Raw genomic sequence first — 21,908 nt, 5'->3', positions numbered from 1 at the left:
ACCAAAAGAAAATGACATAATGAAACAAAGCAAAGTAGCAAGACAGTTTCAGGTCAATATAATGAAAGGACCACCATCATAGAGGCACAATAATGTCTTATGCCGAAAAACCAAAAAGATGGTTTATAATAATACCATACATGCATTAACAATGAAATGACGTCATTCATGAGACATTTTATGTCAAAACCCAAAGCGAGGGTTTACATTAGTTTACAATAATATCATACATACATTAACTATGAAATGACGTCATTCATGAGACACACTACTGTCTCGTATCTAAACAAAATATGTCTTTCAAAAAAAAAACATACAGAAGAGGATAAGAGACTAAGTAGACCTATACCATTTACATAAATCAATTTAGTACTAACAAATTGATAAAATCTACTTAGCTCATTATCGAAATACTCTTCCCACAACAGCGGCACACTCCTCTTGAGTAACACAACAATAGTACAACACAAGGATGAGTTAAACAGTATATAGATTTAATTCAAAATACACTGGTCAGTTGAAAGGCTCAAGAGAGAGTGGCGATCGTAAACAATTGACAATTAACTACCTTTATTGTCCCTCTTGTCACAGTTGTGCATGTTATCTAGGTTACTGCACGCATCCTAAGTCTTCACATTTGTAAGTTGTGCATGTTATCTAGGTTACTGCGCGCATCCTAAGTCTTCACATTTGTAAGTTGTTTATGTTATCTAGGTTACTGCGCGCATCCTAAGTCTTCACATTTGTAAGTTGTGCATGTTATCTAGGTTACTGCACGCATCCTAAGTCTTCACATTTGTAAGTTGTGCATGTTATCTAGGTTACTGCACGCATCCTAAGTCTTCACATTTGTAAGTTGTGTATGTTATCTAGGTTACTGCACGCATTCTAAGTCTTCACATTTGTAAGTTGTGCATGTTATCTAGGTTACTGCGCGCATCCTAAATCTTCACATTTGTAAGTTGTGCATGTTATCTAGGTTACTGCACGCATCCTAAGTCTTCACATTTGTAAGTTGTGCATGTTATCTAGGTTACTGCACGCATTCTAAGTCTTCACATTTGTAAGTTGTGCATGTTATCTAGGTTACTGCACGCATCCTAAATCTTCACATTTGTAAGTTGTGCATGTTATCTAGGTTACTGCGCGCATCCTAAATCTTCACATTTGTAAGTTGTGCATGTTATCTAGGTTACTGCACGCATCCTAAATCTTCACATTTGTAAGTTGTGCATGTTATCTAGGTTACTGCGCGCATCCTAAATCTTCACATTTGTAAGTTGTGCATGTTATCTAGGTTACTGCACGCATCCTAAGTCTTCACATTTGTAAGTTGTGCATGTTATCTAGGTAACTGCACGCATTCTAAGTCTTCACATTAGTAAGTTGTGCATGTTATCTAGGTTACTGCGCGCATCCTAAGTCTTCACATTTGTAAGTTGTGCATGTTATCTAGGTTACTGCGCGCATCCTAAGTCTTCACGTTTGTAAGTTGTGCATGTTATCTAGGTTACTGCGCGCATCCTAAGTCTTCACATTTGTAAGTTGTGCATGTTATCTAGGTTACTGCGCGCATCCTAAGTCTTCACATTTGTAAGTTGTGCATGTTATCTAGGTTACTGCGCGCATCCTAAATCTTCACATTTGTAAGTTGTGCATGTTATCTAGGTTACTGTGCGCATCCTAAATCTTCACATTTGTAAGTTGTGCATGTTATCTAGGTTACTGCGCGCATCCTAAGTCTTCACATTAGTAAGTTGTGCATGTTATCTAGGTTACTGCACGCATCTTAAATCTTCAAATTTGTAAGTTGTGCATGTCACAACTTGAAATGTGAAGGTCATGAAAAATATAAATGGCAATAAAGGCTCACCAAAAGAAAATGACATAATGAAACAAAGCAAAGTAGCAAGACAGTTTCAGGTCAATATAATGAAAGGACCACCATCATAGAGGCACAATAATGTCTTATGCCGAAAAACCAAAAAGATGGTTTATAATAATACCATACATGCATTAACAATGAAATGACGTCATTCATGAGACATTTTATGTCAAAACCCAAAGCGAGGGTTTACATTAGTTTACAATAATATCATACATACATTAACTATGAAATGACGTCATTCATGAGACACACTACTGTCTCGTATCTAAACAAAATATGTCTTTCAAAAAAAAAACATACAGAAGAGGATAAGAGACTAAGTAGACCTATACCATTTACATAAATCAATTTAGTACTAACAAATTGATAAAATCTACTTAGCTCATTATCGAAATACTCTTCCCACAACAGCGGCACACTCCTCTTGAGTAACACAACAATAGTACAACACAAGGATGAGTTAAACAGTATATAGATTTAATTCAAAATACACTGGTCAGTTGAAAGGCTCAAGAGAGAGTGGCGATCGTAAACAATTGACAATTAACTACCTTTATTGTCCCTCTTGTCACAGTTGTGCATGTTATCTAGGTTACTGCACGCATCCTAAGTCTTCACATTTGTAAGTTGTGCATGTTATCTAGGTTACTGCGCGCATCCTAAGTCTTCACATTTGTAAGTTGTTTATGTTATCTAGGTTACTGCACGCATCCTAAGTCTTCACATTTGTAAGTTGTGCATGTTATCTAGGTTACTGCACGCATCCTAAGTCTTCACATTTGTAAGTTGTACATGTTATCTAGGTTACTGCACGCATCCTAAGTCTTCACATTTGTAAGTTGTGCATGTTATCTAGGTTACTGCACGCATCCTAAGTCTTCACATTTGTAAGTTGTGTATGTTATCTAGGTTACTGCACGCATTCTAAGTCTTCACATTTGTAAGTTGTGCATGTTATCTAGGTTACTGCGCGCATCCTAAATCTTCACATTTGTAAGTTGTGCATGTTATCTAGGTTACTGCACGCATCCTAAGTCTTCACATTTGTAAGTTGTGCATGTTATCTAGGTTACTGCACGCATTCTAAGTCTTCACATTAGTAAGTTGTGCATGTTATCTAGGTTACTGCACGCATCCTAAGTCTTCACATTTGTAAGTTGTGCATGTTATCTAGGTTACTGCGCGCATCCTAAGTCTTCACGTTTGTAAGTTGTGCATGTTATCTAGGTTACTGCGCGCATCCTAAGTCTTCACATTTGTAAGTTGTGCATGTTATCTAGGTTACTGCACGCATTCTAAGTCTTCACATTTGTAAGTTGTGCATGTTATCTAGGTTACTGCACGCATCCTAAGTCTTCACATTTGTAAGTTGTGTATGTTATCTAGGTTACTGCACGCATCCTAAGTCTTCACATTTGTAAGTTGTGCATGTTATCTAGGTTACTGCACGCATCCTAAGTCTTCTTATTTGTAAGTTGTGCATGTTATCTTTGTTACTGCACGCATCCTAAGTCTTCACATTTGTAAGTTGTGCATGTTATCTAGGTTACTGCACGCATCCTAAGTCTTCTTATTTGTAAGTTGTGCATGTTATCTAGGTTACTGCACGCATCCTAAATCTTCGGAATTGAAGACATTTCCATTATTATTATTACTAAGTTACAAATCACTATGTTTTGCTGGAGGCTGGTGTGAAAAGTATAGAAGCACTATATGTAGGCTACTTAGGCCTACCATTCGACAGCTACGCTTGTTTGGACACTTATCCGGGGAACGACCGCATTTCAAAAGGAAGGTGTAACAGTTGTGCTCCCTATGAGCGCCGTAAAGATCAACTCAGGCGCCATTTCGCCCTCACTCATAATCATTTTTCCTCGCGGAACATAGGGACTAGGGTTTCAGTAAAAACACGCCACTCTCCACAGTCTCATGCTAGTTTTTTAATGTTTTCCCAGCTCTTTCGGCTTCTTCTAGTACACTGCTGTCGCCACGTTCTTTTTGGTCTTCCTCTACGTCTTGTTCTCTAAGGTCTGTCTAGCTCAGTTGTTGTTATCTTTTCTAAGGGTGTGACCACTTTCTCTATAAGGTCTGTCTAGCTCAGTTGTTGTTATCTTTTCTAAGGGTGTGACCACTTTTTCTCTAAGGTCTGTCTAGCTCAGTTATTGTTATCTTTTCTAAGGGTGTGACCACTTTCTCTCTAAGGTCTGTCTAGCTCAGTTGTTGTTATCTGTTCTAAGGGTGTGACCACTTTTTCTCTAAGGTCTGCCTAGCTCAGTTGTTGTTATTTTTTCTAAGGGTGTGACCATTTTCTCTCTAAGGTCTGTCTAGCTCAGTTGTTGTTATCTTTTCTAAGGGTGTGACCACTTTCTCTCTAGAGCTCTATATTTCTCTGTCCATTCATCTCCTACAGTTTTCTATTGGCAGTACCAGTGTAGTTTAAAGAGAGTTGTCTATTGGCAGTACCAGTGTAGTTTAAAGAGAGTTGTCTATTGGCAGTACCAGTGTAGTTTAACGAGAGTTGTCTATTGGCAGTACCAGTGTAGTTTAAAGAGAGTTGTCTATTGGCAGTACCAGTGTGTAGTTTAACGAGAGTTGTCTATTGGCAGTACCAGTGTAGTTTAACGAGAGTTGTCTATTGGCAGTACCAGTGTAGTTTAAAGAGAGTTGTCTATTGGCAGTACCAGTGTAGTTTAAAGAAAGTTGTCTATTGGCAGTACCAGTGTGTAGTTTAAAGAGAGTTAGATTTCAACCTCACTGGCATAGAGGAATTACGTAGCGGGACACACATTGAAGGCCCAAAGAAAAACACTTGTAGAAGACACACATTGAAGGCCCAAAGAAAAACACTTGTAGAAGACACACATTGAAGGCCCAAAGAAAAACACTTGTAGAAGACACACATTGAAGGCCCAAAGAAAAACACTTGTAGAAGACACACATTGAAGGCCCAAAGAAAAACACTTGTAGAAGACACATTGAAGGCCCAAAGAAAAACACTTGTAGAAGTCACACATTGAAGGCCCAAAGAAAAACACTTGTAGAAGACACACATTGAAGGCCCAAAGAAAAACACTTGTAGAAGACACACATTGAAGGCCCAAAGAAAAACACTTGTAGAAGACACACATTGAAGGCCCAAAGAAAAACACTTGTAGAAGACACACATTGAAGGCCCAAAGAAAAACACTTGTAGAAGACACACATTGAAGGCCCAAAGAAAAACACTTGTAGAAGACAGGTGCAGACGACGTAAAGAAAACTTTAAAAAACCACCGCCGGACAACGGCTTTGTCTGCCTCAGATGTGGGAAAATATGCAGGTCGCGTTTGTGTAGCCATGTGAATCACTGCACTCTTTCTTAATCTTCGGAATCGAAGACATTGTCATAGTTGGTGTTGATGGAGTTTTGTGCCATAATTGTCAGTGTTGATGAGAGTTTTATATTTGGCCATCTTGGGAAAAAGGGTGGGGGGGGGGGGTGTCGAAAGAGAAAAATTGAAATAAGCTAAACAAATATGTCATTTTTCATTTACAGGAAAAGATATCAAAGGTCACCATCTGTTGCAGGCTAAATTTTATGTAAGAACTTCTTTGATTACTATTAGGCCTATATCCTATACTCTTAATTAAGCGAGCAATACTTGTATGTATATATATATATAGGCCTATACAGTTTATTTCAAAAACGGCTCTAACGACTTTCTTTAAAATTTCAAAGTAGGTATATGTATATAAATGAGAAAAAAATTCTCAACTCATTGGCCACATGGAGAAAACTAGATGTCGACCGTTATATGGGTTTAGAAATGTTTCATTATCGAAAAATTAATCTAGGCTAGAATGTTTTATGAATGAAAATTTTCCATGATGTCCATCGGGAAAAACGCTGCTTACGTTACAAGGCTTACAGCAGTAAATCCTTAAGAAATTATATAACAGAGCGAGGCGAGGCCACCTGGTACTATTTTATTGTCTTTAAAATAATTGATACCGTACACATCTATGTGTTCTTGTTTATACGTATATTAGTGTGTGTAAATGTACTTATTTTTTTCAATAGATTTGGGACTTAAGTTCACGCAGGTTGGGGGGTGTATTTGTGTGTGCAACAATAACATAATTTGTGTACATTAATTAATTATTTAAAACTACATGCTGCTTATTGTTTCACTTGTATTCTATATGTGAAATACTCCACAATAAGTCAAACAGAACAGTTCATTTCTATACAAAGAGGTAGTAGAGTAGTGAGCCAACAAATTAAAAAGTTGTCAACTTTATTTAAAAAATATTTATGAAAGTGTTAGCTAATAATGAAAAATGTATACAAATTGTCAACTGTTACACTAAACTTCATAATACACATCCTAGCAAAAAAATAAGACTAAATATATTTGTTAAAAAAAAACTCCAATTAAAATCTCACATGAATGACTGAAATACACACAAATACTGATTTGAAACAAAGAGCAAGCTGAACTAGTCATTCTTATCACAGTTGGTAATAGTTGCTTTGAGGCAAGCTGCCTTCAGTTGGAATCGTTGCCTAAAACAATAATATATTTGTAACTATTAGTGTCATCTTGCACTAACTTGGATTGCAGCACAAAAAATAACTCATTATGTAAGTTGGACACATTGCAAACACATCTCTATAGCATTGTGATCAAAGTTCAATTTTGTTCTATTAATAACACATTAGTGATAAATAGATCCAAATTTACGAGAAAGGTCAGTACATAACAACAATGGAAATCAATCAATACTAATATTTCGTCACTTCTATCATAATATAAACAAGAAAACTGAAAATAAGAAAAGAGGGATAAGAATTAAAACAAGTTTCAAACAAAGTGCTGGAGGTTCAGGAGCAACAGAACACCATCAGACATATTACTAAATAGGATAAAAATACTAGGTTGTGCTGCGATTTCTCATTTTACACAAGGCCTAATACTCACTAGGCACTGATTCAGCCAACCTTGTAGATCTAGTTGTTAAGTGTAATGAATGATTAAAGAAGTTGAAGTTATTTAGACAATGACCCCAAAATTAGAGGTCAAACAGAGGTATGCATATGACCCCACAAATACTTTATTTTTTTACTTCACCTGCTATGGTTATATAGAATTATTGAGTGAAATTTAATAGTCAACAAGCTTTGAGAAAAATGATGTCACATAGACAATAGGTTTTGGCAGCTAGGCATTAATATGTAGTTAGGGCTCCTTACAAAAATCAGTGCACAACAAAAAAGTGTAAACTAATTAAAAAATTATTTTTTTTAAATATATATATATATACCATAATAATAATAATGAAAATTTTAAAGAAAGGATACAATAAATTAATAAAAAAATAAAAATCAATTTACAAAGCTAACAAAAAAATATATATTACTAGAAAAGAATGCACAATCTAATGTTACTAAGGGCATTCATCAATCTATTGGATAAGTTTAGGATTTCATGTACATTACAATCAAACTCAACTGGTTTCATTTCCTCTCAACAGACTTACACACACTACACATTACAAGGATTAATGTAAATTGCTACACATGTAAAATAAGAGTGTTACAAGTTGGATTTCAAACCAATAATAATACTTCATATAATGTATGCTATAAATATTTTGTACCATTAAAAACTTTGCAGGTTCTGTATATATGAATTGATACAGAAGTTGTTTGCTAGGTAGTGAAGATCAAGCCATGATCTACATACTTGCAAATATTACTATAATACTATCATAAAAACAATGTGCCACTTTGTATTGAACTGTAAAGTTTACACATTCCTTCAAAAACAAAAATTGCGAGTGATACATATCCATGTGTTAATCTAGTTAATACCATTGTTTGTTTGTATGATTTCTAGACCTGGACTTTATGAATAATTCAGGAAACTTAAATCTTTCTTCATTTTTTACTCTCAACATCCAAATGAATGTAGTATTATGTATTATGGAATGCCATTTTAAAATGGTGCATTGTTGTTACTTTGGCCAATCTTTTGTTTTGTTTTAGTTTAAAAGTTGTAAAAACATCTTGTAATTTAAACAATGATTGTGTATAAAACATCAGATAATTTAAGTATATTGCCAGCAAAAAAAATTGAATAAAGGAATGTTTCTAGTTGCAATGTGAAAAAAATAATATATATTACACGAACATTTTTTGATTTGTAGACAAACACACAAATTTGTTTTTTTAAACATGTACAATTAATATACTTGGAATAGGAATTATAAGGAATTGATTTGACAATGGAATGTTTGGGTTTTTTAAACATTAAATCTCAGAAATGACTTCTCTCCTCTACTAACAAGAATATCCACTGCAGAGAATACTTCAAGTATTCAGATGGCTACAAAAAGGGGGAATCTCACCAAGTCAGTATAATAAACATTTTTCTTTGCACTAATTTTATTTCTACCATTATGTACCATGAAATTATAAACCTATTCAAAATATCAATCTAAGATATACTGAACATATTTTTTTAAAAAAAGCTTGCTTCACATCAAATATATTTAACATGTCTCAGAAACAAAGAAATCTAAGAACATTAACCATACAGTAATTGATGCTGCTAAATACATGTAGATCGAGGTCTACAAAACGAATGTAGGCTACACGACTTCATTTCAAATGATGTTCTAGTTCAGACAAGAGTTTCTCAAAGTTTATCTTTTTATTTCGGAAAAACTTAAAATCTCCATGTAAAATACCAAACACACTTAACACTAACCCTATGTTGTAAACATTATTACCAAAAAACTTTTAAGATGTACCACCTCCCCCTTGCCATTTCCCAACAAGAAAAAAAACCATCAAATTTGGAAAAGCTAGTTCAAACTCAAGTTGAATTGATCATAAAAAAAGTAACCAACATTACACCTCTATAATAGTAACAAAAATCAATAATGCTCTATATTTCTATCTGGGCTATATTCTGTGGCATTGTTTGTTGTATTTGCACTACTTTCACTGCGTGACTCTCTCCACTCACGGAATGCAAAGAAAACATGGCCACATAAACAGAAAAAGGCAAAGAAACCAAAAGCCTGGGGAAAAAAATGTATTGATATTAATGTTGTTAGGTTATTTACATGTTGAATTTAACACTATAATTACATCAACACTTAAAATAGTCCTTACCGCTGCAGCTTTATTACTGTCTTTGCCACATGACTGAGCAGAGATGACAATGTTAGCAATCAAATACAAAACCAGATAGACAATCAAGTAACCCAGGTCCTACAAAGATAAACATTTGACAAGCTTATTTGAATGAAAAGATAGTTTCTAAAAAAAAAAAAGAAAAATTCTCATTAACATAGGTATAATTTATTCGTATGTTAAATCTCAAAATTTAAATGGGCTATTTTAGTGTATATTTGTTAATCATATTAGTATGTAGTTGGAATTCTTAAATGATAATATTTTTTTTACAAGTTACTAAGAGCAAAAAAAAACTATTTTTGAATTATTTTTTAAAGTAAATAAAAGCTATATAACAATAGACTATATAGCAAATAAAATATCAACCTTTAATTTTAGAAAATAGCATGAATACATTCAATATTCCCTTAAAATATTTTGCTTTCAATTTTTAAACAAAATAAAAATATGAACTTGCTGACTTAAAATCAACACACAAACATGCAAGCACATATTAAATGTGCATAAACCCTCAAATTCAAACTCAATAAACAAATGAGAATGTAAGTGAAAAAAAGACCAAGCAAAATTAAAGAATAACATCATTTATGACATGACCAGAATAAATTCAACAGAGCAACTGCTCATCAAATCATTTAACAAGCCATACCATTTAGATTATTTTAGATGCTAATGTTCTGTAAATAAAATGTATTTTAAAAAGCAGGCATTACAAGAGGTAACAAACATGTACATTTATAGGCACAACAAACTCAAGTAGCCATTAAAAGGTATTTACTCAAGCAGTATGCAATATAAATGATTCAGCAGCTTCTCTAGGAGATGAGGTAATTGAATTTAAATTATCATGGTTCCATGGTTCTTTTTTCCACCAACTGTAATGCACTCACATGCAATGAACATGGGAGCAATACATGAACAGATTTGAAGTGAATGGAAATTCACCACAGAGAAAACAACTAACAAGAAAAAATGATGTTGGCTTACTTAGAGGGGAACTTCTTTAGTTCTGATAGTAAGAAGAAATGTATTCCTTTTTAAAAAAAATATTTAAATTATAAGTATACTTCAAAACAACAGCTGACAGAATAACTTTCTATTTTTTAATGTCCCTACATAAATGTTGTTCTATTATTAGTGCCCTACAACATAAATGTCAAAATACCCACCAAAGACTAAAGCTAAATAGAAGAAATGTTCCATGTTTTAATATGTTGTTGTATTATTATCATCCAAATATATTATAATATTTTTACTAACTTAGATTATAAAAATCTAGATACGCACAGAAAGAATAGCTGATCATCTTTATGAATATATTATTTTATTGTTATTATATTTAATATTCAAACTTTATTAATCAGCTGAAGACGGTTGCTGAATAGAGGATTAATAGGATAATGGTATGGACAGTATAGAGGGACTTCTCATGGTCCGATAGCTATGCTGGGCAGGGCACGTATGGCGTATGGAGACGAACGTATGCCAAAGGCAGTCTTTTTTGGTGAGCTAAAAGGTGGTCGCCGTAACAGAGGCGCCCCACGGAAACGCTTCAAAGACCAGTTTAGGCGTCAACTTTCCTTGGCTGACATAGAAGAGAGCACCTGGCTGCATGCGGTGTCGGAATGAGACAGCTGGAGGTCACATTTGAGACCAAAAGAAAATCTGCTGCCAAGGACAAACACAGACAACGAAAAGAAAATTAAATCGACCACCTGCAGACAATGGTTATGCTTGCCCTGGATGTGGCAAAATATGCAGGTCACAGCTGGGGCTGCGCAGCCACAAGAAATACTGTATTCCTCATTAATCTTCAGACTAAAAGACAAGCCTTATTAAGGACAATGGCTACTTAACATCCCACTCTCCTATATATATATCATTTTAATCTACCCCCCCCCCCCGTCAAAAAACAAAAGGTTGACATATCTAGCTACTGACATTTATCTCAGATCATATTGACTTTATCTTTTTAAGGTGAAGTGCCTCTAGATATGGCAGAAATACTATAGATAATATCTGTAAACAAAACCTTGCACAAACTATTTCTATGACTACTAGTGACCTAAACAGAAAAAAATAAAAGATAATAAAGAGTATCACATTACCACAAGCTTCCATGGCACCAACTTGAAACACAGCTTGGTATGTAGTGTCAGAGCATAAAGAAACCACAAGATCATCAATGTGATAAAAGCTGACATTGTCACAAATTCAAAGTAGTTGTATGTTGAAGAGTAGGAGTCATCACAGTTATCTGACCTTCCAGAGGCTGAACATATGAATGCAATAAGAGACAAAATCTGTGGACGCAAATAGAGCAATGTATATACAAATGTCTTCCTAACTACAAACATGATCACAAAATAGTATGAAAGTAGATACAGATTATTTCTAGCTAGATGTATTTATCAACCTATAAACAAGCTTTGGGATGTAGTGCTGTCACAGCGAAATTGTGAATCTCCTCATTATGGCGCTTTAGCTGCAGCAGTCAGTGTTAAGTAAGACTAATAGTTGGTCTGCATTTTCACTCTATTTAGTGAGGAATGCAGTATTTCCTGTGGCTATGCAGCCCCAGCTGTGACCTACATAGGGTGGAACCATCAGAGGATCTTAGTCTATATATATATATATATATATATATATATATATATATATATATATATATATATATATAATGTTATAACCTAGCAAGCACAATGCCATCCAAGAGAGTGCAGAAGGTGCGTACTATTAGTTGCTAGACTAGAAAGGATGTTGACATTAGAGAGGAGAGAGAACTATTCCCTCCCAAGTCTAGAACCGATATGAAGATGTTGTGTTCAAGGCAGATGTCCTATGTGTTTGTCATATCTCCATGTAAATAAGCACCTATACCTCATTGAGTTGCCTCCCTTCAGTTATTACAATATATATATATATATATATAAATATATATATAATAAGTATAATAAGGCTTGTCTTTGAGTCCAAAGATCAATGAGGAATGCAGTATTTCTCGTGGCTATGCAGCTGTGACCTACATATTTTGCCACATCCAGGGCAAGCAAAACCATTGTCTGCCAGTGGTGGATTTAGATTTTCTTTTTGCCGCCTGAGTCTGTCTCAAATGTGTATCCCGTGGCCTTTGTGAGTGACCTCCAGCTGTCTTGTTTTGGGGCTGCATGCAACCAGGTGCTCTCTCCAAGGCAAGTTGGCACCTAAGCTGGGTCTTTAAAGCGTTTCCGTGGGGCACCTCTGTTACGTCGAACACCTTTAAGCTCACCTTTTGCATATGTTCGTCTCCCATAAGGAATATGTGCCCAACCCAGCATAACTGTCAGACCATAAGAAGTCCCTCTATACTGTCCATACCGGCATTCGCAAGGACATTGCTGTTTGTCGTGCTGTCTTGTCATCGTATGCCCATGATGGAGCACAAGTATCTTTGGTGAAAATGCTCAAGTAGTCTTAGTTGCTTTCTGTATAGTACCCATGTCTCAGATCCATATAATATATAAGGGTTGACAGAACCACCGCTTGGTAGACATTGATTTTTGAAGGCAGGTGGAGCGATTTATTCCGTCAAACTCTCACCTGAAGGCGTCCAAAAGTGCTACTGGCCCTGGCCAGGCAGTTATAAACTTCCCTTGACAGCGAGGCAGCATTTGATACTATACTTTCTAGATGTCATATGTGAAGTGGTCTACCATGTTAAGGGGCTGTCCGTTTACGGTGATCTTTGGGGCTGAGTAGGTTTTATTGGGTGACTTCTGGAACATGACTTCTGATTTCCAGAGGATTATAGATAAACCGATAGAGGTGGCAGCTTATGCAATTTCTTTGACTGCGTTCTGGAGATCATGTTCATTGCAGCTAGCAAGGCAGAATAATCGGCATATAGAAGCTCTGTTATGACCATATATATATATATATTGTTACGAATCTCACTATCCAGGCTCTCTCAAACTGCACCATACACCACCAACTTAAAGAACTTGAAAACTCAGGGCTCCAAAGTAACGTAACACTTTAATAGTTGAATTAATAACAGCCAATACTGTACTATTGGCAACACGTACACTGTACAAATATCTCTCCGATAACACCGTTCCGCCGTATCAACTCTTGCACTGGCCTCTCCGTCTCGTTCCGGGCTTACACTGGGTTCAACAGTTCAGGACTGACTTCACACACTAGGCTCAATGTGTCGGACTCGATCACAGACCAAGATCAAGACGCCAGTCGTCTCAACTGTACTTGACAGTACTCCGCACTAAACCGTCGTAATGCTCCGTACAGAACCACACAGCTGAACTGTGCTGTAGTCGACCGGACTGTAGTGAACCGGGCTCTGAACCCCTTTTCTCAACCATGTTGACTGCGACACCTCCGCTCTTATATAGGGTCCCTGCTGGCCTTCTCGAACCGGACAGAACGCCGCTCGACGTTTCTAGGTGGTCAGATGACTACAACTCTCGTGATGCTCCTGAGCTCTGTTCACAACTGCGATCCTTCCTGAACCATCCTGTTAATACTCGACTCGGCTGACCGTCGTAGCTCGTCACGGTTGACCGCTCGTCTAGCGCTGGCCTGGGGCGATTTGCGTCGGCTGACTACACACACACCACTACCCCCATCTGTGCCACCACCAGGTTTATAACAATATATATTTATATATATATCTATATATGTGCATATATATATATATATATATATATATATATATATATATATATATATATATATATATACACAAATATATAATATATATATATCATATGTTAACGTGTGCTTGGAAAAATTGGTTTTTCATTCAATGCTGAGTTTTTACATCTAGAAAGTTGAGAATCATGAGACACCGGGTACTTTTATTTTAGAGAAAATCTTTCTCACTCTAACATTTAAAAAGAAACTATAAATAGAACTGAATAAGCTTTATGTACATTTAAAATGAATGTGAAAGATTGCAATGCAATAATTACGCACTACTTACAGCTGCAGCAACTTTCAGGATACTATTAATAGATTTCACAAATGTTCTATCTATTGGAAACTTCCAAACATATACAACATTATTACTTTCACTAGTCTGTGATGTTGGAGCATCAGCCATTTTTAAATGTTCTGAAAATAATTTCAAAAACATGAGTTAATAAAAGGAGAAAATATTTAGTTCCACCATTTACATTAAAAAAGCAAATACAAAAAAGTTGAAGCTAATAACAATGATACTATAACCGACAAAGCTAAACTCAATGAATGATGGCCTTCTGAAATGGATATAGATTTGAATAGGTTGACAAAATGAAATTCATACAAAATTAAGTGGCATTCTTAAAAGTAAAAGTATAACAGACTTCATTTCAAATTGAAAGGAAGTGCCTTGCCCATTTGCAAAATATTATGGCTAGAAGGTTTAGTTTTCCAAAAATAATAATTACTATAATACAGTGATGCCCAACCTAATTTGGTCCGTGGGCCATTTTAATTTTTAACACTCGTGTCGCGGGCCACACCACTAAAATGATCAAATAAAAAAGAAAGAAAGAAAATTGATTGAAATCATTTTTATGTAATTATTCACACATTAATTGCATGTTAGAAATTTATTCGAAAATATACTTCTGAATATCCGGCTGCATAGATGAGCCACAAAGTCAGAGCACTGAATCCAGACTCTCGTCCGTGATATGAGGATATAATATTGGTTTCGCCTGTTTCATCACTGAAATAGTTTGTGCTTGTAAACAAGGTGACCATCCTTAACTCTTGTTTCGGGGGATTTAGACAAGTTTCTGCAGGCAACACAGAGTAGAAATCAATTGTCTGCATGGTTAGAAATTTATCAAGAAGGGACGTCTGGCTTTGTAAGTCAATCAGTTCCAGTTACAGGTATGACAGGGCTCTTGACACATCAGCCGCTAATGGATTTTCGAAAAGACTTATTTCATTCTTTAAAAATGTGAAAATCGATAAATCTTTCAGTGAATAATCCTTCATTGGTCTCAGAAATAAGATCGTTTTTTTAATCCTTTGGGATAGACATATTAAGCTGCTTGTATTTTTGTAGAGGCTAGAACTTGAAAAGATGCACCCCTTCCCCTGCTAAATGAAGAGCTGCAATGTTGTTCGAAAGCGCTTATGTCAGCATAAGACATGCTAAGTGAAATCAAATTGTAGTTTGATATTGAGTTCATTCAGATGTGACGTAATGTCTCATAAAATAGCCAAATCCCACAACTTTGTGTGGTAATTCAGTTGAGATACTTGATTTGAATGCTCTGTCTCAAATATTGATTTAAAAAAAACGTTCTAGTACCTTATCATATGCTCCAGGTTCAAATCCTTGACAGTTGGTGAATAAAGCAATGAAGCTGCAGACACTTGGTTCCATTTGACTCGACAACTTTTCTAATAACTCTTGCTTCCAGTCCACAGTGGAATCCAACCATACTTCTGGCGCCATCAGTAGTCTCTCTCATAAATTTCTCCCAAGAAAAATATCCTTTATGATGGTTGAAACCTTTTTGAACAGGTCTTTGCATGATGGTCCCATGCATCCTTTTCATAGCTAATAACTTCTCTATTATTTCAATATTGCTGCTTATACCGTATATACCAAGAGTTAAGCGGTACCAGATATGCCTGTTTCATATTATGTTTTTGTTTTTAAAACATCCACAGTATCTTATCAAACAAATATGTTGACTAACTATCATGTTCCTAAAAAAAAAAAAGAAGTAAAGGTCGTTCACTTTTCCTGGAAGATTTAAAATTTAAGTTTCAAAGGTCATGGTACCAATCTATATATATGAAAGCGTGACTGTCCTAACATAGGGAAAGATACATTTTCATCTTTTATTTTCGGAAGGGGGAAGATTTTCTACGCTCTGTGCTGACGTTTCAGCGGGCCGGATGGAATGATGTCACGGGCCAGATCAGGCCGTATTTTGGGCATCATTGCTATAATATATAAATATATCTATATTTGTAGATAAGTTTCAAGCTAATCTTTTTTTTAAACTTAAAAAAAAATTGATGGAAGTATCAATTACCACCACTAATTAATCTGATTAGGTCCTCTTTTAAAAATGATTTGCCTGGTTGTGTCTTATGCACTCTGGACTGTCATCTTAATGGTCCCAGGTTCAAACCCTGCCCATCCCATTCAATTTTTAATATAAAAGTTAAAAAGTAAACTAAATTCACAAGTGACAAAGTCACCTAGGTGACAGTGACTTGAAAGTGGTGCATTTAGAATAAATTAGATCTATAACTGTTTAGAGTTTAAAAGTTTAGACAAATTGTTCTAGATCTAAATCTAGAATAATCGAATCTAGTCCCAATCTAGAATATAGATCATTTTTATTATTTATTAGACTATTAATCTATATTATATATAGACTTAGACTCTAGATCTATACTATAATTATAATATAATTATTATCTATATATATAAAATAGGTGACTCTAAGTCTAATAGAGTAGAATTAGAAGTAAAGACTAGAGATAATTTAGATCTAATAATCATAATTAACATAATGTAATGAGTAATAATGAGTAATCACTGTAATGCTGTAACTAGTGTAACAGTGTAATGTGATGTATGAAAGAGACGTCTTAGGTCTTAGTCTCAACTTAAAGTAGATCTAGATTTCTAGTTAAAGTTAAGAGTGGGAAATAAAGTTTGTAGAATTGTTTGAATACTTCAGACTGTCAGTCATTCGATGCTTTAACTAATGACTTTATTTTATCAGTTTATGAAACTTGGTGATGATGCCGATGATCATGATGGTGACTTTAAATACTTTAATGATTTTAATCAGCTTAAATTAAGTTAAATCATTTAAAATTAATTTAAAATTAATCATTTAATCAATTTAAAGGGTAACTCCGATGGTTTTGACAATTTTTGATATAATATGTGTTTTGATTTATAGATAATGAATATATTATTCTTTTTTTTTATTTGCAAGAATAACTTAGTAATTGATGTTTTTGTGACATAATTTTTCTGCGCATCCAAAACAGTCAGATTTTCACTGAATTTCTGTGTGACGTCACGACGGTGCACTCAAATCCTATTGATACTCATTGATAGGGAGGCGAAAAAGAAATTATCTTTGATAAAAAAAAAAATTTGTTATTACATCATTAAAATACTTTAAAAGAAATTTCTAATGGTGTATTAATTATGACTGTATGTTTGACCGTAAGAAAATTATGATTTTTTTGTGCTGTTTCGACCTAACATTGGTTGACATGGAAAAAGTGATGAGAGAGCTTGACGCTGGCTCAGCCGGCGAGACACACCCCCAAGGTCAAAAGTTAAAAAGTTGGAATTGAGTTTCGTAGACGATAGATCTACTTATTAAATAAGAAATTTAATAGTAGATCTAGTATTCGTAGTAAATTTCTAGCTCACAAATCTGATTTCATTTATATTTATGAACTTCAGTTGTTTAAAATGTCTCAGTAGTATCATTAATTGAATTCTTTGGCCTGGAAATCCAATGTATTGTTGGTACTGCACCTGGTATTAACTTCAATTTTTTTTTTAAATCCCATTTCCACAGCAGTGAAGTTGCTGAAACAGCTTCTCTCAAAATGGTTTGAGCATAAACAGGAATTAGCTAATGCCTTTGTAAAATATTTGCTCTTCAGGCGAATAAATTTTCCCCATTTTCCCTTTAAAACTTCATCTCTTGGAAACAAATAAAAAGAGACACTAATTTCTGTATCAGCATACTTGCTGATTTTATCTTTGTGATTGGAACTACTGCAACAAGCTGAAGAACAATATTTAATTTTCTTCAAGTAGAAATAGAGGTTTATAAACAATGACCGATTATAAATCAACGTGGAGACTAGATCTAGCTGTGAAGCGTAACAATAAATGCGATCCGATAGGTACAGATCTAGACTAGAGAGTTTATCGGTTATATAGGTCTAGATCTATATTTAGCCAGCACCTTCGTGACGTCACGTTTTTAAAAACTAAAAACATCTCGCAGAATCCCGTTTTTTTGGGGGCGTGGAGAATTTTCTGTCTAATTTATTAAATATAAAATTTTCCGAGCATTTAAATAAAAAATGATATAATGTTTACTATTACAACTTTTTACGCAGAATTTAAATATGTCAATAACTAAAATTTGAAAAACTATCGGAGTTTCCCTTTAATGTCTTTCCCTTTTAAATTTCTTTAAATACTTTAAACTTAAACTTTAAATTAAACATTTTTTTAATAACCAACATTACATTTACAATAACTTGTAAATCTAGAATTAAGATCTAGATTATCAAGATCTAGACTCTTTGACTGATTACTAATCTAGATTAGATATAGACTAGATCTAGATCTCTAGTATTCTCTAGATCTATGTTATAACGTATGTAGTATGATTCAATGATTGGATCTTGTAAACATAGGGTCTAGGCCGTAACGGAAATGCTGTTTAGTTATTCCCATGCCCCACCTACTCATGTTGCCAAATACGTTGTTTTTCATTGTAACTTTGAACATTGAAATAAAGTCATTAGTTAAAGCATCGAATGACAGTCTGAAGTATCATGGGCGTAGCCAGGGGGGAGGTTCTTGGGGTTCAACCCCCCCCCCCGAAATGAAATCCCTCTCCCCCGCAGGGGGGGGACGGAATTAAGTGACTGATTTTTTGCTTTCATTTTGTTTATTTTAGGTGAGATTTTAATACTAAATCATCACTTACCACAGCACAGCCGAGGGGGTTTTGAGTTAAAAACCCTGTACCAGGGGGTTTTGAGTTTAAACCCCCCTTCCAGGGGGTTTTGAGATTTTAAAAAACCCTATCAGGGGGTTTTGAGATACAAATCCCTCTACCAGGGGGGTTTTGAGTTTAAAACCCCCTACCAGGAGCTTTGAGTTTAAAACCCCCTACAGGGGGTTTTGAGTTTTAAACCCTCTACCAGAGGTTTTTGCAGTTAAATCCCCCTCTTCTATAAAACAAAATAAAAAAAATGCAAACAGCAATCCCCAAATTCCAACAGCACAATTAAGGAAGATTTTGATTTTAAAACCCCCTCCAAAATTTACGATAAACCCCTCTTCAATATAAAAAAGCAAATTACTCATTCAAAATTTTATGAGCGTAGCCAAAGGGGTTTTGAGTTTAACCCCCCCCCCTTTCCAGTTGGGGTTGGAAGCTAAAAAGTACCTCTTCAATATAAAAAAAAAAAAAGCAAATTACACACTATAAAATCTATGAGCGTAGTCAAAGGGGTTTTGAGTTTAAATCCCCTCCTCCAGATGGCTTTTTCTTTAAAGTTAAAAACCAGATGGTTTTGAGTTTAAAATTCCCCTACAGAGCGTTTAGAGTTGAAAACCTCTCTCTTCTATATTATTTTAAAGCAAACTACAGTCACCAAATTCTATGATCGTAGCTAAATTGGGTTTTTGAATTAAAAAAAAAAAAATCCAGACATTTTTTAGTTTAACCCCTCAACAGATGATTTGACGAAAAAACTTTCCTTTTCGATATAAAATCTAAAGCGAAATACAGGCATGTAATTCTTAGAGCGTAGTCAAGAAAGGTTACACATTTCTACCAGTGGCTTTGGCTCCATTAATAAAGTGTGAATAGTCTTCTGCCGAAATTGAAAAACATTAAATGTGGCTCAACAAAGATGGCAAAGACAGAGTTTAGGAGTCAGTCATAGAGATCGGGTCTAAATCAAAGAAATCATATGCCGAACTGGGAGTCGAATCCTTAGTAAGGTTCTGACAGAGCGTCGCATGAGGTTTTGCGGGACATGTTCTCCAATAAAATGAATTACGCAAAATAAGAGTTGCGGAAACAGCTTTCCGGAAAATGCGCCGATCGGCGCGAGAGGGTCTAAGTCAGTAAGAATAGCACATTAGCTTTTTGAAATAAAACTTTTTAATAGCAAGATAATGCACTGTAGATACCTCAGAATATGCATTTTGTTGGCTTTCAATACCAGAAAAAGTGCTCGGCGGCGGGGCTTCGCCCCGCGCTGGGGGAGCGCTGCGAGCTCCCCCAGACCCCTTGCTAGCAAGGGCGGGGAGTCTACAATAAACAATAAACGTCTTCCGAAAGGGTCGGAATGTAATAAAGATTAATTATGTACACACAAACACATATAATTTTTTTCCGCGGGGGGGGGGGGCATCCCCCCCCCAAAACCCCTCCCGAAAAAAAATCCTGGCTACGCCCATGTGAAGTATTCAAACAATTCTACAAAGTTTATTTCCGACTCTTTAAGTATCTTTCATACACCACATTACAGTTACAGCATTACAGTGATTACAATGATCTATATCCCACATTTACAGCAAACATCCTCGAAAAATCAGTCTTAGGCCCGATATACATATGACACTACTGTTTCTAATCTACATATATATTAAACGTAAGGGCACTAGTTCAGGGACATGCAGATATCGATCTACATAATAATAATGGCGAAATGTCTTCGATTTAAAGATAATTTAAAGGATTATTGCAGTGTTTCACATGGCTGCATATTATATAAGAACAATAAAAACAACACGATTAAGATATATAGGCCAACTGAAATTGCTCAAAAACAATAATATGTATTACATAATATATTTTGGAATCATGCCAGGCCCCCCCCCCGAAATGAAATCCCCCCCCCCCCGAAGGGGGGTCGGAATTTAGTGACCGATTTTTTGCTTTGATTCTGTTTAAAAATAAATAAAAATCAAAGCAAAAAACCATGGCAGTCACTTTAAACTCCGATCACCCCCGGAGGGGGATTTCATTGGGGGGGGGATGAACCCCAACCCCTGCTGGCTACGCCTATGATTTTCTTGGTTTTCCTTGAAATTGCACATGTTTTGCTCTTAAGTAAATTATGGGTACTATAAAATGCTCGGTTGCCTCCTGCTATTCTTTCCTTTATTCCTGTTAGTAGCTAGGTCATTTGGAAGTTCTCAAATTCGTGGCTTCGATTTTGATATATTATGTCCCTCTGTTTGATTGACATTGCCAGTGACAGATTTTTGTGGAAACAGCTAGCCCCCAATGCGCCGAACGTCGCGAGGGGATCTAAGTCAGTAAGAATTATAGCACTTAAGGTTTTTGAAATAAAAAAATTTAATAGCATGAGATATATAGTGCACTCTAGATACTTAAGAATATGCATTTTGTTGGCTTTCAATACCGGAAATAGTGCTTGGCGGCGGGGCTCCCCCAGACCGTCACCTTCGTGTATGTCGAAGGCGCCGCCCAGACCCCAGACCTGGCAATGGCGGGAAGTCTACAATTTTCCCACTAACTCCGGAAAGAACCTATATTCTATGGCACAATACACGTCTTCCGAAAGAATGAAGAGTCAGAATACAATAAAGATTAATTAAAGATTAATTATGTACACACACACACGCACATATGTTGTTGTTTGTTTTTTGCGGGTGGGGGGAGAAAAATCCCCCCAAATCACTAGCTCCCTCACCCCGAAAAAAATAAATCCTGGCTACGCCCTTAATTGGAATCAATATTTTACACCCATAGAAAAATGAATCATTTATGAGTGAGTTGGGGTGTTTAAACCAAAATTTAGGAAGAGTTTGATTCCAAAATATTGTTGGATTATATATATGTCCCTGCAGTAAAGAACAGAGTGCATTGAAAGCCAGACATTTTCACACATTTACATTAGACTATAATGCCGGACGTCGATGGAGGGCGTGATATTAAAAAGGAGAATATATATGACTTGCTTTTGACGGACGTCTGGTGACCGTAGCTATGTCTACATTTGCGTAGTAATGTAAAATGTTTGCATCAGGAATGTTTGATATAGCCACATACCTTAGATATGTAT

General features: G+C 35.4%; 1 protein-coding gene across 5 annotated transcripts; it reads right to left on the bottom strand.

The window, feature by feature from the left end:
• Positions 1-6,148: 6,148 nt before the first annotated feature.
• On the bottom strand, positions 6,149-18,460 carry LOC106054891 (CKLF-like MARVEL transmembrane domain-containing protein 4). Of its 5 annotated transcripts, XM_056035317.1 has the most exons (6): positions 18,321-18,460; positions 16,115-16,214; positions 14,053-14,183; positions 11,183-11,377; positions 9,051-9,149; positions 6,149-8,956 (listed from the first exon to the last, which is right to left on the bottom strand). In XM_056035317.1, exons 3-6 carry the CDS (start codon positions 14,170-14,172, stop codon positions 8,810-8,812), a joined length of 561 nt encoding a protein of 186 aa, XP_055891292.1. In that variant the 5' UTR covers positions 14,173-14,183; positions 16,115-16,214; positions 18,321-18,460; the 3' UTR covers positions 6,149-8,809. The 5 variants fall into 5 exon arrangements, with proteins under 5 accessions (XP_055891292.1, XP_055891291.1, XP_055891293.1 ...); XM_056035316.1 differs by lacking the exon at positions 16,115-16,214; XM_056035318.1 differs by lacking the exon at positions 16,115-16,214 and having other exon boundaries at positions 18,327-18,460.
• Between the last annotated feature and the right edge of the window lie 3,448 nt (positions 18,461-21,908).

This window comes from Biomphalaria glabrata, chromosome 7, assembly GCF_947242115.1.
Source record: "Biomphalaria glabrata chromosome 7, xgBioGlab47.1, whole genome shotgun sequence".
Classification (NCBI taxonomy): Eukaryota; Metazoa; Mollusca; class Gastropoda; family Planorbidae; genus Biomphalaria; species Biomphalaria glabrata.
Note: the sequence above shows the minus strand (reverse complement) of the source record. Positions and strands in the feature narration are given on the sequence as shown.

Coding starts and splice junctions, on each gene's coding strand:
- LOC106054891 (XM_056035317.1), bottom strand. CDS start 14,172: ATGGCTGATGCTCCAACATCACAGACTAGTGAAAGTAATAATGTTGTA. Junction 9,150..11,182: donor TGGTGCCATGGAAGCTTGTG/GTAATGTGATAC, acceptor TTATCTTTGTAG/GACCTGGGTTACTTGATTGT. Junction 8,957..9,050: donor ACAGTAATAAAGCTGCAGCG/GTAAGGACTATT, acceptor TTTTTTCCCCAG/GCTTTTGGTTTCTTTGCCTT.